Genomic DNA, 13,739 nt, shown 5'->3' on the forward strand with positions numbered 1-13,739 from the left:
CAAACAAGAAAAAACAAAACCCAACACACACATAGGGATTGGATTAACTATGACCACGGACCATTAGGGGGAAAAAGTGCTGTTGTGGAAAGATTCTATCATTTATGATTATTACAGACTGATCACTAATTAATACAGGGTTATGGAAAAGCAGATCTGTTCTCTGTGTCATATTTTCTACTCTTGAAGATTATGATTATTGCAAATACCATGCATACTTACATAAGATGTACTTGGTGAGCAAGTCCTCAAATGTCCCTCTAATATACACACCATTATTAAATGGGCTTAATACAGGACAGAGAGTCATTATCCACAGTCTCCTATTAAGTACATTCTTCAGCTATCTTTCACTGCTTCACAGTCGAGAAAATAGGTTGGTTCCATTTTTTTGTTTGTTTTCCTTTCCTGCACGTAGCACATTGATATGTCTGTAATGTGTGCTCATGTAACAACCACGCACCAACTTGAGGTATACGGGTACCACACAGATACCCACCGTAGGTGATATGAACTGGTTATAGAGGCAAGGTGCAGGGGGTGGGATGCCGGTACCAGCACCCCAGATAAAATCTTAGTTCCTACTGCACATCCTGGCAGCATAACACACAAACTTCATCACTACCTCTCGTGTCCTCTAACAATCAGCTCATAAAAGCCTGACTGTAGCAGCAGCAGACTTCCCGTTGGGGCTGTTGTCCTTTCAAGAAACAAACAAACAAGACACATAGAATCTACTTATTTGGCTCCTTCACATCCAATTGCTAAGTAGGTGATGAGAAAATAAATAAACAAAAAAAGTTAACAAAATTATGAACAACCAACACTCATGCACATCCATTGTAACATCAGCAAAACCACATGCTTTGGCCCCAACTCCTCGTTCTGTCCAATGCAGCAACTAAACCAATATGGCGCCCTCAGTCTGTGAATCCAAACAATCCCGTTTTGTGGGAGAGACAGCAAAGAGTCCATCAGAGGTGGAGTTTTCTTGGGGGGCATCCAGGGGGCAGCCATTCATGCACCATGTCTGTGCTGCCACGTCCGCAGACCAACTGTCCTTTCCTTCTAATTACTGCTGTTGGTTTGGTTATTTAGATGATTCATTTCCAGTTTACTTAGACGTTTCCACAGTTCATCCCGTTCCTTCTCCTTCTTCTTCTCCCTGCAAAGGGGGACGGGGGGCAGGCAAAGGTGGGAAAGATATAACAAGAGGAAAAAGAGACATGGAATTATTGGGAGTTTGACATTATACCCTATGCATTGAACAGCATACAACAGCACCCACACACCTACCATGAAGGGTGGAACGTTGCATTAAAATGATAAATGATGCTCTAATGTCCAGGGTACTGTTGCATATATGATAAAACTACATCAAGGACTGCAAATTTACAGCATGAGGCATGGCAGGAAGAAAAAAAAAATCCTGATGACTGACAGGCTGTTGCTATGACAGTGGCTCTACTTGAACATGAGAATCAGTAGTGATTCTCTTATCTACGAGATGCCCATCTCTCACAGTAAGCTACTATCTTACTGGCTACGCCCGATTCCGAGAGCATATAAACACGGAGAAACCGCAAAAAAAAAAAAAAAATCACTCACTGCAGGGCACGATAGCGATACATTTATTCCACGAAGGAAAATCCGAGAAGGTCCCTGGAGGAATGCACTACAGGTATGTGAAGGTACATATCCTTCAGGTCTATGGAAACCGTCCAGTCCCCAAGGTGGAGCTGGGGGAGAATGGACAAGACGGTTTTTATGTGGAAGGACGCGGCATACCAGTACATACTGGTTGAGTCGCTTGGGGTTTAGATTCATACGGATGTTGCCCAAGCGCTTGGGAATGAGGAAGACAGGTGAGATGCACAATTGTGGGTGGTCTGCCATCTCCTCTATCACCCCCTTGGTCAGCAGGGAGGAGACCTCCCTTGTTATTGCCTGCTGTCCAAGGTGGGGGGGGGGGGGAGGGAGGGGGTGGGGATGGAAGGCGGACGACACCTCCGGGGAGCGGTTGTAAAAGCTCTGATAGCCTGTTCTCACAACTGAGAGAATGAAGGCGTCAAATTGACTTGAATTGAATTGAATTGAAAGGGTACTTTATTGATTAATATGCATTGCAGCCCGCAGGCTGAATTGCAGACATTATACAGAAATAAGCACAATTACTATAAAATATGTACAAGACTGCATAAATACATAGGATGTGAGAAAAATGTCTGCAATGTTGTGCCAGGCGGAGGCAAAGGCTAGGAGCCCGCACCTGACCTCCCATGGAATAACCCACGCTTGGGCTGCAATTTCACAAGCCGCTCTTGCCCTTTGGGGCAGAGCGCATGCTGGGGACTGCTTGGCCGCGGCCACGTCCCGTGTGCCGGTTAGGGTGGCGGCGGAAGTCCCTGTAGGCTTGGTCACCCCTTGTGGGTGGGGGATTAGGGGGCTGCTGCAGTGCAGCTTGCAACAGTTCGGCCCCGAATGCACCGCGACCGCGTGAGGTAGGCAGGAGCCACAGATGGAGGTAAGCTCATGGGCCTGCTGGCACACTGCAATCTCCTCCTCTAGACGAGGTGCGAATTGCTCCGGAAACAGCTGTGGGCCTTCAAACGGGAGTCCATGCAACAGCTGTGCACTGTGCCTATTGGAGAAGCCGAGAGCTCGTAGCGTGAGATCTCGGCGCTGTCTGGTGGTATACAGGGCCATCCTTGTTGTCAACAGCCACAGGAGTTCTGTCATTGTGAGCAGCAGAGAGGATAATAGGGCCCTGTCTATTGGTGATACCCTGAGCACATCGGCTTGGGCGCTGAGGTTAGCTAGTGCGCCAGCGTACGCAGTGAGTCGCATGGACGAGCGCGCGAGCTGGGCCATCAGGACCCAGTGCCTGTCCTCCTTGAGGAACAGCTTATGTCGCAGTGGATTGCCACATGTGACGTGATCGCCAAGCGAGAGCAGTTCCGGGGAGAGCTGCTTGGGGGCAAAGAAACGTTTATAATCCCCTGGCTGAAACAGGAATGCTCTGCGCAAGCCAGGAGGGCCCACGCGAAATTGGGTTTCAGCAGCAAGGCGCTCATACGGCGCTCGAGGACAACGCCCAGCCACGATGGCGGGAGAGACCAGCCACGCGCTTGGAAAGTGGGGGAGGCCCCGGGCGGCAGGGAGGCCGGCCAGCAGCGCTGGGGAGAGGGGGAGGGGGCACGGGGGAGGGGGCACGGGAGGTATTCACGAGCCCCGGTGGTGGACAAGTCACACCAGTACAGGGCAGAGGCTCCCAGCTGCTGCCCTCAGGAGCACTCTCACGAGAGGACGAGAGTAGCCATGAATGGGAGGGATCATCCGGCTCTGTGTCAGAGGGCAACAGAGCAGGGAGAGGAGGAGCCAATGCTGCTGACGGGTGGGAGGTCAGACCCTCTGCCGGCGGCGGGGGCGCGTCAGTAGAGGGAGGGAGCGGGTTAGCCCTCCTTGCGAGCCACTACTTCTGGGCAGCCCGGGAGGCCTGTGTCCACCTTGCGCAAGTTTCACATGGGGTGTCACGGCTGCAAGCCCGATGCTGAGGGCATGCTGTGTGGGTGTCCGTGTCTGGAAGGGGACGGCAACACTTTACGCAAAACAGTGGCTTACTGTAAAGAGGAAAAAGAACAAGAAAACAATTTGTAAGAAAGTGTTCTCAAAATACTTACCCACCTGCACCAAAGAACCAAAGAAACACTAAGTTCATATGTGAATTTTGACCCATGCAGCTTGCCATAGTGATTTGACAACATGGAAGTGAGCCATTGGACATGCCATAGTAAAACCCTTCCACATGGAGCGCGGGAAGGAAGAAAAATGAGGATTCATTGTAAGTTATAACTGCCATCCTGAAAAAGGTTAGCAAGGTTGACTTGGCATGGTAAATAAGAAAGACAAACCAAGAATTAAGGCAAAAAAGCCACCAAAATTAAGGGCAGGATTGCACGTGAACACAGGCAAAAACCCTTATCGGTACTACGTGTAACCTTTGCACGGCAGAGAATCGATGTGATAGGCGAGGTTTCTCCGTCAAAAATCTCCTTTACTGACAAGGGTAGGTCAAGTAAAGGAAAAAGCTCTATACTCTACTCCAAAAACTACTATAATAAGGAGTGGTGCGTGGAAGGGGCTGATTCAATCCTTGAACTACCGAGCAGGACGAGAAAGCCAAAGACACGTCTTGACATCTCAGAGCGCGAGCGGTAAAAAGAGGATTTATGGACAAACTAGCGCACATCAGGGGTGCGTGCCGCATGGCGCGTGGCGATGCGTGCGGTAAGTGATGGTTTTTATTGTGGTTCCTGTGTGTTTATATGCTCTTGCAATCAGGCATAGCCAGTAAGATAATAGCCAACTTAGAGGGATGGGCAACCAGTTGTATTGAATGTAGATTAACTTGATTTGAACCTATCACGATATCATTTCTCCAATCATGGCCATCATATGTGCAACACTAGATTAAAGTTACTTCAGGAATTGCAAAAATGTAAAATGAGCCACGGACAGAGCAGAAGTTTGGGTTTAATTAACCACAATGAAGTAACTCATTGCTAATTAGCACTCAACTGCAAGACATAAGGCTTTCAATCACACCCAAAGGACTAGGCGATGAGGATAAAGTGCCTTGCCCTAGGGCAATATTGTTGCTCTAAGCAGACTTGAACCACGGACCTCAAGATCAGCAGACCTTGGTCTGATTCTCAGAGTGACAACACCTCAGATATCATCCTCTCTCTTGTCAAAGTATATATCTAAATGAAATTTGGGCATTGATAGAGAACATTTCTAGATCTATTTGCCATTTTTCCCTTTCAAAATCCCAGGCAAGTATAATATCTACTGAGGAAATAATGACCCCTGATTGTCAGCAAATAAATGACCAAGGCTTAAAGGACACAATATTGAGTAGTGTACTGATGAGCACACTGTTGGAACTGTTTACCTTCGCTAATCAACCACTTCCACTCGACTGCTCTCAATATAACAAATCTTAATAGTGGATGAATTCTCCCTCCGTGATGAGGGCACATCACCATTAACACTCAGTTTGGGCAAGCCATTGCACTCAAAGGATGAGTGTTAAGAAGGGCTTATGCTTAAATGAGCGTTGTGGTAATGTCATGTGATATATCTATTCAAGACATTGTAGGAGCCTGATATCTACAGTCTTGTGGTAATATTTGTGGTCTTTGGGTCCATACTGGAGTGGAACATAACACTGAATGTGTGCTTTGTGCGTGCGTGTGTGTGTGTGTGTGTGTGTTGCATTATCTGTCAAATCTCATATGCACATGTAAGTCACATTAAGGTGTGGAATATTCACTGTCATTTCTATTTGACATGTGGGATATCTGTGATCTCAAATGAAAGTCTTGCACAGAATGATTTTTTTTAAAAGTCTGTGTGCATGTGTCTGTATGCATGCGTGCTTGGGCGTATGAATGCATGTACTTAGCTGCTGTCATACTAGAGTGTTACAAGAAAGGTAAAATCTGATCTCCCTTCAAACGGAAAGGCAAACCCCTGGGGTGAATCAACGCTTAAACTCACTTTTGTCTCTCGGCCTTGTAGCTGGTGGTGAGCTCGTCAAACAGCTTGCTATTCATATCCATCAATGTCCTGAGTACATTGTAGACCAAGGCAACAATGGTTCTGGGGAGGAAGAGAAGGTGGAAAGGTGGCTAAGATGGAATGTGATGACATATCCTATGACTTAAATAACTGGTGGGGGAAAAGAGGAAATTCAGAGCATATTGCAAGCTTTTCACTCTCATGTTCTTTCTGAAGCCACTGCAAATAAAATCACATTATTAGGATAATCCTGGCAGGATATCGCTGGTGACAAAGACAGAACAAACAAAAATGTAAACAAAAATTTATTTTTTTTTTTGTTTTGGCTCTTCTGTAAGGATATAAACTTCTGAGCTCCATCTCAAGAGCTTCTGAGGACAAAATTTCTATAGAACCTGAAAAATTTACATTATCTTCACTTCCAGACAAATGTTGGATTATGACCCACCTCCAGTAAGCTGAGGCTTAATAAGTCTTTTCCCATGAGTTGGGGGGGGGGGGGGGGGGGGTGTAGAAATGCAGATCCATACAAAACAAAGAGACAATGATAGGGTAATCGGCACCCATACTCTTTCTGGATATATACTCTCTCTCTCCCTCTTATCTTCTCCATCCATCTACCGGTACCTCACTCTCTAGCATATTAACTGGATGCATGCATGGCCTCATCATCTCAACTTCTTCGTCTCTTATTCTTATGTATTCCCATGTGTAAAGTTTGTGTGTCCCTTTTGCTAACCCTGAGAGTTAGATTCCTTTCATAAGCTGGTGTATTATAGAGGTAGCTGATTCAGACCCTTCAACAGAATAATAAAACTTAAAACTTCTTTATGATGGAGGGGGAACAATATTAAAGATTTCCAAAGAACTTATTCAAGACTTGACAGAATTCATACCATTATTCTCGGTACAAAAGGGGAGCATATTCTCGAGTGACATGGGTTCAGTTTTTTGTTTCTTTTTAAAAACTCTAAGGTGTATTACTGCAAGATGTCATACACAATGTTGGGGGTCATGATTCTTCAACCAAGCAGAATTTTGTGACATTTACAAAAGGGATATACGACACATAGATTGCAATGGCTTCAGGCGGAACTGTGGTATATATATGCTACACACGTATGGGTCACCAAGAAGGGGAAATTTACTAATGTATGTGTATGCTACTAGCTATGAATTGGTCACAGTTTCATCCTGGATTAAGTCCCTGACAAACTTGTCAATCTGATGACTTATTTCACATTTCGTTGAAGGCAATGCCACTACATGATGGAGGAGACTTTGATAAAAGCAAACACAGAGAATGTTAGAAGATTCATTGAACATACAGTAATCCTCGCCTAAGTCAACATCGCATAAGTCGACAACTCACTTAAGTCAACACGATAATAAAGTCCCGATTTTTGCCTTTGTCATTCCTTGAAAATGTCCTCATCTTAGTTGACATTCATAAGTCGACAACTCACGTAAGTCGACATGATTTTCAGTGCCAACTGAGCTGAAATACCTGTTAACTCTCTCGTCTAAGTCGACATAATTTTTCGCTCAAATTCTTATCGCCATTCTCTGAAAAAAAATTGTTTTCCCGCTCCGATTCGCAGCATTGCTACTCACTAATTCGCTAGTGTACAGCGCGATAACGTTCGTGCCATGCAGCCGTTGTTTTCTACGCCTGAATATAAAGGGCATACACTCATTTACACTCGAGTACTACACGTAGTACCCAAGGTAGTTCACTTTCTTCCTTTTCTCCCTCTCTCTATCTGAGTGTTTGTGTCTGTGTGTATCGTTTGGTGCAGGTCAGCGTGATGCAATTTACTGTGCAAAACGTGGAGCTAAAGCTGCATGGTCCGATGAGGATGCAACAGGAAATTGTTCTTAAACAATTTTTTTTCTTGCTTTTTGTCTCGTTTAAAATTACATGCATATTGTACCGTGGGATGTACACTTGCCTTCAAAGCTAAGTCATAAAGATATTTTGTGTGGTGACAGTCAGTATTGTATACAATTTTGTCAAATATACTTATATCACACCTCTCGGCATGCTCATCATTTGTTCACGCATCTTGCAGGATATGTTTGTTACGAGTGATTTTGTTTATCCGAAAGTGCTCATCATTTGTTCACGCATCTTGCAGGATATGTTTGTTACGAGTGATTTTGTTTATCCGAAAATGCAATGAGGTTCGATCGTTATTCTTAAAACACACAAATTCGTACATCTAGGTCCTAGTAGATATTCGTTATCCGAACATGAAATAAGCCTTTTCGTTAATCCAAATATTAAAACGTTAATTTTCCGTAGCGGGATTAGAAACCTGTGCTCGTTTCTAGAAACTTCGCTTTTAATTAAATGCAACTAAAAAAAATCAGATGCAGGTGCATCACATCACACGCAACTTTGCATTTAAACGCAAGTGCATTGCTGAAAAGACTTGCGTTTGATAATCAGAAACTAGAAAATTGTACGAAACTGAAACTCAATTGCATTTAAATGCAAGTCCATTAAATAACACGCAACGCTGAAAGACTTACGTTTGATAATCATACGAAACTAGAAAATTGTACGAAACTAAAACTCAACTGCGTTTAAACGCAACTCTAAAATTCAAATGCAAGTTCATCAAATCACACGCATTTAAATGCAAGTGCGTTGCTGAAAAGATTTGCATTTGATAATCAGAAACTACACAATTTTACGAAACCGAAAATCAACTGCGTTTAAATGCAACTGTAAAAATCAAATGCAAGTCGATAAAATCAGATGCAAGTTCATCAAATCACACGCAACTTTGCATTTAAACGCAAGTGCGTTGCTCAAAAGAATTGCGTTTGATAATCAGAAAATAGACAAGAGACCCGCGGGTCTAGCGCTCACCTGAGTATCGCAAGTTCACCTTTCACGCAGTCACTAATCTAAATTATTCACAGCTCTACCAAAATTTGACCAGGCATTCTGAAGTAGAAGATGAAAATGTACAATAAGGGCCCAAATTGTTAAAGATTCCTTAATTTGGGGAATTGGGGGCCCCCTGGGGCCCTCTGGGTGGGGCATGGTGCCCATTTTGATAAATTGAGATCCTGACCCCCTAAGGATGCTACCTGCCAAGTTTGACGAAAATCTATCATGAGGTTTTCAGGAAGAAGATGACAATGTACGATTCAGGCCCCCATTTGGACCTTCCTAACCAACCCCCCCCCCCTGCCCCCAAGAGGGGCACCCCTGGATCTCCTATGAACAAACTCGAAACTACAGTCATTAATGTACTCAATCATAGTATTATCTTAGCTGTATAACTTCTGATTCTAGAGAAAATTTTTTACGATTCCTTCATTTGGGGGGTTTGGGCCCCCCTGGGGGCCCCCTGGGTGGGACATGGTGCCCATTTTAACAAATTGAGATCCTAACCCCTTAGGGATGCTACCTGCCAAGTTTGGTGAAAATGGGTCATGGGGTTCTAAAAAAGAAGATAAAAATGTACAATTTAGGCCCCATTAGGACCCCTCCTCACCTCCCTCCCCTGGGTCCCAAGGGGGGCACCCCTGATTCTGCCATGAACAAACTTGAAACTGCAGTCATCAATGTACTAACTCATAGTATTAACTTAGCTCCATCACTTCTGGTTCTAGAGAAGAAGATTTTTAAAGATTCCTTAATTTTGGGGGATTTGGGCCCCCTGGGGGTCCCCTGGGGGCCCCCTGGGTGGGGCATGGTGCCCATTTTAACAAATTGAGTTCCTAACCCCCTAGGGATGCTACCTGCCAAGTTTGGTGAAAATGGGTCATGGGGTTCTCAAGAAGAAGATGAAAATGTACAATTTAGGCCCCATTAGAACCCCTCCCCACCCCCCTCCCCTGGGTCCCAAGGGGGGCATCCCTGATTCTGCCATGAACAAACTTGAAACTACAGTCATCAATGAACTAACTCATAGTATTAACTTAGCTCTAACACTTCTGGTTCTAGAGAAGAAGATTTTTAAAGATTCCTTAATTTTGGGGGGTTTGGGCCCCCCTGGGGGCCCCCTGGGTGGGTCATGGTGCCCATTTTAACAAATTGAGTTCCTAACCCCCTAGGGATGCTACCTGCCAAGTTTGATGAAAATCGGTCTTGGGGTTTTCAAGAAGAAGATGAAAATGTAAAAAGTTTACGCACGACGCACGACGGACGACGGACGACGGACGACGGACGACGGACGACGGACGACGGACGACGCACGACGCACGACGCACGACGGACGCCGGACGAAGGGCGATCGCAATAGCTCACTTGAGCCTTTGGCTCAGGTGAGCTAAAAATTGTACGAAACTGAAACTCAATTGCGTTTAAACGCAACTCTAAAAATCAAATGCAAGTCCATAAAATCACACGCAACACTGAAAGACTTGCGTTTGATAATCATACGAAATTAGAAAATTGTACGAAACTAAAACTCAACAGCGTTTAAACGCAACTCTAAAACTCAAACGCCAGTTCATCAAATCACACGCAACTTTGCATTTAAACGCAAGTGCGGTACTGAAAAGACTTGCGTTTGAAAATCATATGAAACTAGAAAATTGTATGAAACTGAAACTCAATAGCGTTTAAACGCAACTCTAAAAATCAAATGCAAGGTCCTCAAAACACAGGTAACGCTGTATTTAAACGCAAGAGCGTTGCAGAAAAGACTTGCATTTTTTGGTACGAAACTAGAAACTGCATCTATACGTTAAACGCACCTCTACAAATCAACGCAAGTGCGTTGTTGAAAAGTCTTCCTTTTTTTGTATGCAAAATTAAAATATCAAACAGAACTATCGCCATGACCGAACTTAGTAGTAGGGGAAAGACATCGCAACATTTACACGTTTCAAACTACCAAAACGCATGCAGCTTCACGAAATATCAATGAAAAAATGATAACAAATAATTGTTACAGTTCGCTAAGCCGAAGGTTTAAATCTCAGTCCAAAGTTTAATTAGTCTGACAATGGAAAGAGGTTTGTTTTTATGAAGGTAAGGTAATCCGAAAATAAAATTTCATTTTCGGATGAACAAATTTTCCTCTTTTCAGACGGGTCCGCGCTGTACAGAGCAGTACTGTTGCAAATCGGAGCCCGAGAACAATTCTTTTTCAGAGTATGGCAATAGATATTTAAGCAAAACAAATATTGCCACTTATGGAAGGAAAATCATACATATTTCAACTCAGTCGGCACTGAAAAAACATGTCGACAGAATCATACGAAATCACACGCATATCTTTCCAGCAACGTACATGAATTTAAACAGCAAAGTTGCATGCAATTAGGGGAATTTGCGTTTGATTTTTCAAATAAAGTTTAAAACGTAAAGTTTCTAGAAACGGGTCACGGTTTCCGATCCCGCTCTCTCAAAATCTCTCTAAGAGATTGGGCAATTGTGAGGTGTCGTTTCCTCACTATCTGGGCGAGATTTATGCATGAACTAATATAGGATCGTTGCTAAGATACAGTAGGCATGTTTCGACGGCAAAAGGAGTGAGATTTCAATTGCGATCGGCATCACGGTCCAAATCTTACTCTGTACAGGGGAAATTAATTTTCATTTATAAGTCCACAAAATGTCGACTTACACGTAAGTCGACGCGTTTTGCTCAGTCCCGATTATGTTGACTTGGGCGAAGTTGACTGTATATCAAACAATTATGAACTTAAAAAGTTCCCTATTTTTCAATTGCAATCACATCAGCAACACTTACTGGTTCCAGTGGTCCTTGGATATCCTGTAGAGGTTGGGAAACATGATGGGCATGATAGCCGCATTGTTCTCTTCAATTAGACTCACAACGTACTCGTTGTTCCAGAAGTACAGTGCACGCTCTGCAACCTGAGGGGTGTGAAGGGGAGAGCAAACAGCAGCCGGGTGTTTAGATGTATTGCCAAGAGGATGCTTGACAAGCACCTATACTTGGTATTGCTGTTGCTGATGATCACAACAGTAATGAAGAAGAATCTATAATGCCCTAACTCTATCAAATAATAAGCTCTAAGTGAAGATGAAATTACCTGCATACAGCAAGAAAAATCTCCTGTATCTTGTGAGAAGACATTTCACACATTGTTTTGTGTTGTTGCTACATTTGTCTTCATTTACCAACTATGCCCTTGTAATACATAAAAAGAATAGTAGGGCAGATATGTAACAAAAATTGGTCGAAATGCTCACATCCGGCGGAAAGTATGAAATATTGCATAAAGGGGTATTTTGGGGCGCTGATTTCAAATATTGCCGGATCCAAGAGATTTGACCACGGGGTCGGCCGCCATTTTGAATTCCAATATGGCCGCCATCACAAAACAAATTCAAAGATCCCTATCTTCAGTTCTGAATGACCTGTGGCACCAAAATTTGGTACACATGAGCGTTTTGACACATTGAATTTGATGACAGATTGATTGGGAGTGTCTGACAAACATCGAATGGCCGCCATTTTGAATTCCAATATGGCCGCCTCGACGAAATATTCAAAATCCCTATCTCGATTTCTAAGTGGTGAGTGACCCTGAAATTAGGTGTAAACAAGTATTTTAACATACTGAATTAAAATATTAACTGATGTGATATGTCTAACAAACGCAATGCCTGCTATTTTGAATTCCAATGTGGCTACGAAGACAAACATCACGACTAACATTCACGGGCATGTCAAAAAGTGCAGCAAAAAGGAAGCATAATGCACCTTTCACTGACGTCACAATGTTGATACATCAGCGCGCAGTTACAAACGCGCGCTCAATCAGGTAGCCTTATTTACAAACCCGAGATAGAGATTTTCAACACTCCAACATGGCAAATATGTATTAAATTCAAATTGGCTGCCGTGCAGCTTGTCAGACATATCAAATAAGTCTGTTATTGAAGTCATCATATCTTCATGCTTTTATATATCAAATTCCAATGGCTAATGTCATTCAGAACTGAAGATAGGGATCTTTGACGGCGGCCATATTGGAATTCAAAATGGCGGCTGACCCCGTGATCAGATCTCTTGGATCCGGCAATTTTTGAAATCAGCGCCTCAAAATACCCCTATATGCAAAATTTCATACTTTCCGCCGGATGTGAGCATCTTTTTCACATATCTGCCCCACTAGAAAGTTTTCTTTCACTCTTTCGAATCCATAAATATCCATCAATATCCATCAAGGGACTGTTTTAGGGAGGATTTTGCAACCAAACACTTTCTTCAACACCAGTCATGTGACACTTCAAATGTGCTTTGATACTCAGGAGAGCTTTGACAAGCGAGGGCAAACTATTAACACTTGCTTTTGATACTCATGTGACACTTCATTGATACAAATATAGACCAATGAAAACAGGCGCAGACACACCGAGGACACCTCACCTGGAAGTGTGGACTTGCGACACATTTGGCTAGCTGCTTGAACAGCATGTCGAGGATCTTGACAAATTGCGAGGGCTCTATCGCATCTAGGATCTCTTCCATTTCACCTAGAAACATTACCTGCAAACAGAGAGAGAGAATGTGATAACAAAGAGGTTACTGGATTGATTTTGAACAGATAATGATTTTCATGACCTGTGACTGTTCCCGCAATATTGCTCATTAAGCTGCAATTAGTATGAATGCATAATAAGAGTAACTTCTGACAACTAGTTACTCTGATCTACAGAAAATCAGTGCCCCTCCCTCTCCCATTTTGTGCTTTAATAGGCAATGACATCACACTTTCTGGCTTTATCATGTATTTTGATCATGTATTTATATGCGACAAACAGTGACCAAAGAAGCAGGTCATGGCATGCATTGCACAACAGTCCTTTCATGATAATGACACACATACCAAAGTACAAACCATACAGCCTTTGTTCTAGCTCACTTGAACTCCATTACTTGCACAGAAGGAATATGAAGACACAGACTCTCGTCTGATCTGTCTGAATTTTGTGCACTACAATCAAACATCTCAATACATGTCAGAGGCATCAATCAGAATGGCAGAAATTGTTATGTTTGGCCAGACTTTGTCGTCTCATTTTAAACAAATCTCCCCTTTGAGGATTAACGCATGGTTTTCCACCTAGACTGAAGAACCAACTCACATTTGCATGATGTTTGTTGCCAAGTTACGACACCACACCAAAATCTACGGACACTAGGTGTTGGGGT

The 13,739-nt window shown here is 43.4% G+C and overlaps 1 protein-coding gene across 1 annotated transcript in view; it reads right to left on the reverse strand.

Annotated features, from left to right (window-relative positions):
* Positions 1–513: 513 nt before the first annotated feature.
* The window catches only part of LOC139724294 (serine/threonine-protein phosphatase 2A 56 kDa regulatory subunit epsilon isoform-like), an 87,221-nt gene continuing 73,995 nt past the window's right edge, over positions 514–13,739 (reverse strand). The window contains exons 10-13 of the mRNA XM_071635438.1: positions 12,954–13,073; positions 11,304–11,431; positions 5,563–5,664; positions 514–1,165 (exon numbers count right to left, since the gene is read on the reverse strand). Of these exons, the coding sequence (XP_071491539.1) occupies positions 1,069–1,165; positions 5,563–5,664; positions 11,304–11,431; positions 12,954–13,073 (447 nt within the window). The 3' untranslated portion in view covers positions 514–1,068. The remainder of the gene's footprint in view (positions 1,166–5,562; positions 5,665–11,303; positions 11,432–12,953; positions 13,074–13,739) is intronic.

The sequence above is a fragment of the Diadema antillarum genome, unplaced genomic scaffold, assembly GCF_040938485.1.
Source record: "Diadema antillarum isolate AM-2024a unplaced genomic scaffold, OU_Dant_1.0 scf00000210, whole genome shotgun sequence".
NCBI lineage: Eukaryota > Metazoa > Echinodermata > Echinoidea > Diadematoida > Diadematidae > Diadema > Diadema antillarum.